The 2,892-nt window shown below is 67.3% G+C and overlaps 1 protein-coding gene across 1 annotated transcript in view; it reads left to right on the forward strand.

The window, feature by feature from the left end:
- The window catches only part of KCNIP2 (potassium voltage-gated channel interacting protein 2), a 14,870-nt gene extending 13,714 nt beyond the window's left edge, over positions 1 to 1,156 (forward strand). The window contains 4 exon segments of the mRNA XM_019502723.1: positions 250 to 365; positions 486 to 590; positions 705 to 767; positions 867 to 1,156. Coding sequence (XP_019358268.1) covers positions 250 to 365; positions 486 to 590; positions 705 to 767; positions 867 to 914 — 332 coding nt within the window. The 3' untranslated portion in view covers positions 915 to 1,156.
- The last annotated feature ends 1,736 nt before the right edge of the window (positions 1,157 to 2,892 follow it).

The following is a 2,892-nucleotide window of genomic DNA, read 5'->3' on the forward strand; positions in this document are numbered from 1 at the left end:
CGACACCGACCACGACGGCTCCGTCAGCTTCGAGGTGAGCCTGCGCCCAGGGTGGCCCTTGCCTCGGGGACCTGGCGGGGGTGAGGGGGAGCCACCTGCACCCGCACGGGGAGCCCCAGATGTATGCCTGGGCTGGGGGCAGGGGCTGACCCCAGCACTGGACCCCACGGTGGCTGTATGGGCCCCGCCGGTCTCTGCCCTGTGTTGCGGGGGTCCCAGCTGCACGTGGCCCCATGACGCCTGCCCTCTGCCCCCAGGACTTTGCGGCCGGCTTGTCCATCATCCTGCGGGGCAGCGTGGATGACCGGCTGAGCTGGGCCTTCAACCTCTACGACCTGAACAAGGACGGCTGCATCACCAAGGAGGTGGGCCGGTTGCAGGGTCGGTCCTTGCCTACTACCCCCATTCCCCCCCCACACATGAAGGGCCTTGGGGATGCTCTCTGGCCCTGGGGGTCCGGCGTGGCTGACCCCTGGGGCCCGCAGGAGATGCTGGACATCATGAAGTCCATCTACGACATGATGGGCAAGTGCACGTACCCGGCCATGCGCGAGGAGGCCCCGCATGAGCATGTCGAGAGCTTCTTCCAGGTGAGTGGGGATCCCCCAGCCCTGCAGTCCCCCCCTGAGAGCCTGGGGGGGTCCAGCTGGGGTTGGGGGGCTGTGCCCCTACCCCCAAGGCCCCGACACCCCCTTTGCTTGCAGAAGATGGACAGGAACAAGGACGGGGTGGTGACCATCGAGGAGTTCATCGAGTCCTGCCAGAAGGTAGCAGCCCCCACATCCATTGCCTCCTCCCCAGCCCAGGGCTGGCACCTTGCGGGTGTTGACCCCCTAGCCTGGCCTGACTCGCCCCCCATCCCCCAGGACGAGAACATCATGCGCTCCATGCAGCTCTTTGACAACGTCATCTAGCGCCCGGCCTGATCCTGCCAGCACCGTCCGGATCCCGCTTGCCCCCCGCTGCCCACCTGAAAGGGCCTGGGGGCATAGTCAGTGTGGGGACCACCCTCCCCAGCCTGCCCCGCTTCTTGGGAGGGGCTAGGGCCCCCTCCCCCTGCGTCAGCTGGAGGCCTCGTCCCACAGGAGAGGCGCCTGGTGGCCCGAGCGTGTGAGCAGTGGGGGCTGCATGCCCTCCCGGGGGTGCCCGGACACTCCAGGGTTTGGCAGGTGCTGCAGCCCCCACCGGGGTCCTGAGCTGCTTCCAGCAGGGGAAGGGACGGCCTAGAGCCCTGCTTGTGGTGGTGGGGCGTGGGGGGGGGTCCTGCTCCTCACGGTCCTGGAACCGGCCCCAGGTTCGGCAGAGTTCCCTGCTGGTGCCCCTTGCTCCCCGCCTGCAGCCCCCTGCACCCCCCAGGTCTTGCCGGTGTCCCTCACTCCCCATCTGCAGCCCCCTGCCTGCCCAGCCGACCCCGCTCTTTCCCCACTGCTCTGTCTGGGGCCAGGGCTGGTGCTGCAAGTGTGTGCCAGGGGGCAGGAGGAGACCTGTCCTCTCTCTCCTGGGCGGCCCCGGGCTGGGCGGGAGCCAGACGCCGTCTTCCTGTGCTGGGTCCCAGGGGCTGTGCTGGGTTGTGCATTGTTTTGCCCCTCTCTCCTGCCCCACGCTGCTGCCCCGGCCGTGGGGCTGGTGCCACCCGCCCCCACTCTCCGGCTGCTTTGCGTTTTGGACTCTGTATATTTTGTATAATAAAAACGATCCCGAGGGAACGGACGCGGGGTTGAAAACACACAATAAACTCCGGTCACGTCGCTATGCACCACCCTGCGCTGCCGAGCCTCTGTGTGTCGCGTGGGGGGGCTGGGCACATGCGTGGGCCGAGCCCGGGGGCACACGGGGGCTGGGAGGTCTGGGTTTTGTGCGCCCGTGCTGTGGGAAGCTGGCGTGGGCCTGCACACGTGTTGCACCCACACACGCCTGATGCAGGGGTGGGGGGGAGGGGGGGCTTCAGCAGACACCAGCCCTGCTCCATCGGGCACCAGTGCAGGGCCCAGGAGGGGATTAAAGACGGACCCGTGGACCTAGGCCACCAAGATGGACGTCAGCGAGCTTTGCCCCCAGGTCTGGGGTCCCCATGCCCACCAGGATGCCTGGGCTGCATCTTCAGTGCTGCATGACCTGGGGGAGTGGGGTAAAAGGACCCTTGTACATGCCCACAGCTTGAATCCAGTGCCCTGGTCTGGTCCCCGCAGCTCCAAGAGGATCTAGAAGAGCTGGAGAAGGGCAGCAGGGGCAATGAGTGCTATCCACGGCAGGAGACATTGATGGGGCCAGGCCTGGCCAGGTTAGGAAAGACGCTGGGAACGTCCAGGTCCGAAAAATACACAGGCCTGAATTACTCAGTATTTAGTGGTCTCCCCTCCAAAACCGGGCCCCCGCTAGCCCTGCTTAGCTTACAAGAGAAGAGCTGTGCAAGCCGCGCCTCCACGGCGGTAGGCAGAGTAGAAGCATCGTCCCAGAAGTGTGTCAGGCCTGCTGTCTCTTTAAGACAAGCTGCTCCTTAATGCCCCCTCCTTTTGCGCACGCGCAGTGATACGCCGCCCGTCCTCCGCCCCTCCCCCAATCGGCGCGTGCGCGGCGCGCTAGTAAACACACCAACCCCCATAGGGCGCAGGCGCCACCCCGCCGCCCGCGCAGCCGCACTCGCGCATCGTCTCCTCCCCCTCCCCCTTTGCTGCCCTTGCAGGCATGCGTAGTGTCCCGTTCCCCGCCGCCGCGCAGGCGCACCGCGCTCGCTCTGCGTCTCCCCTCCCCCCGCGCATGCGCACTGCCCGCGGCGCATGCGCGTTGTAGCCTGGCGGCCCTCGGCTTCCCTGAGGGGACTCCCGCGCCCTCCGCCGTCGTCTCCCGCATCCTCCCCTCCGCTCCGCTTCCCTCCCCCGCGGCGGCGGCCCG

The sequence above is a fragment of the Gavialis gangeticus genome, unplaced genomic scaffold (genome assembly GCF_001723915.1).
Source record: "Gavialis gangeticus isolate Ggan-Ray unplaced genomic scaffold, GavGan_comp1, whole genome shotgun sequence".
In the NCBI taxonomy this organism is placed as follows: Eukaryota; Metazoa; Chordata; order Crocodylia; family Gavialidae; genus Gavialis; species Gavialis gangeticus.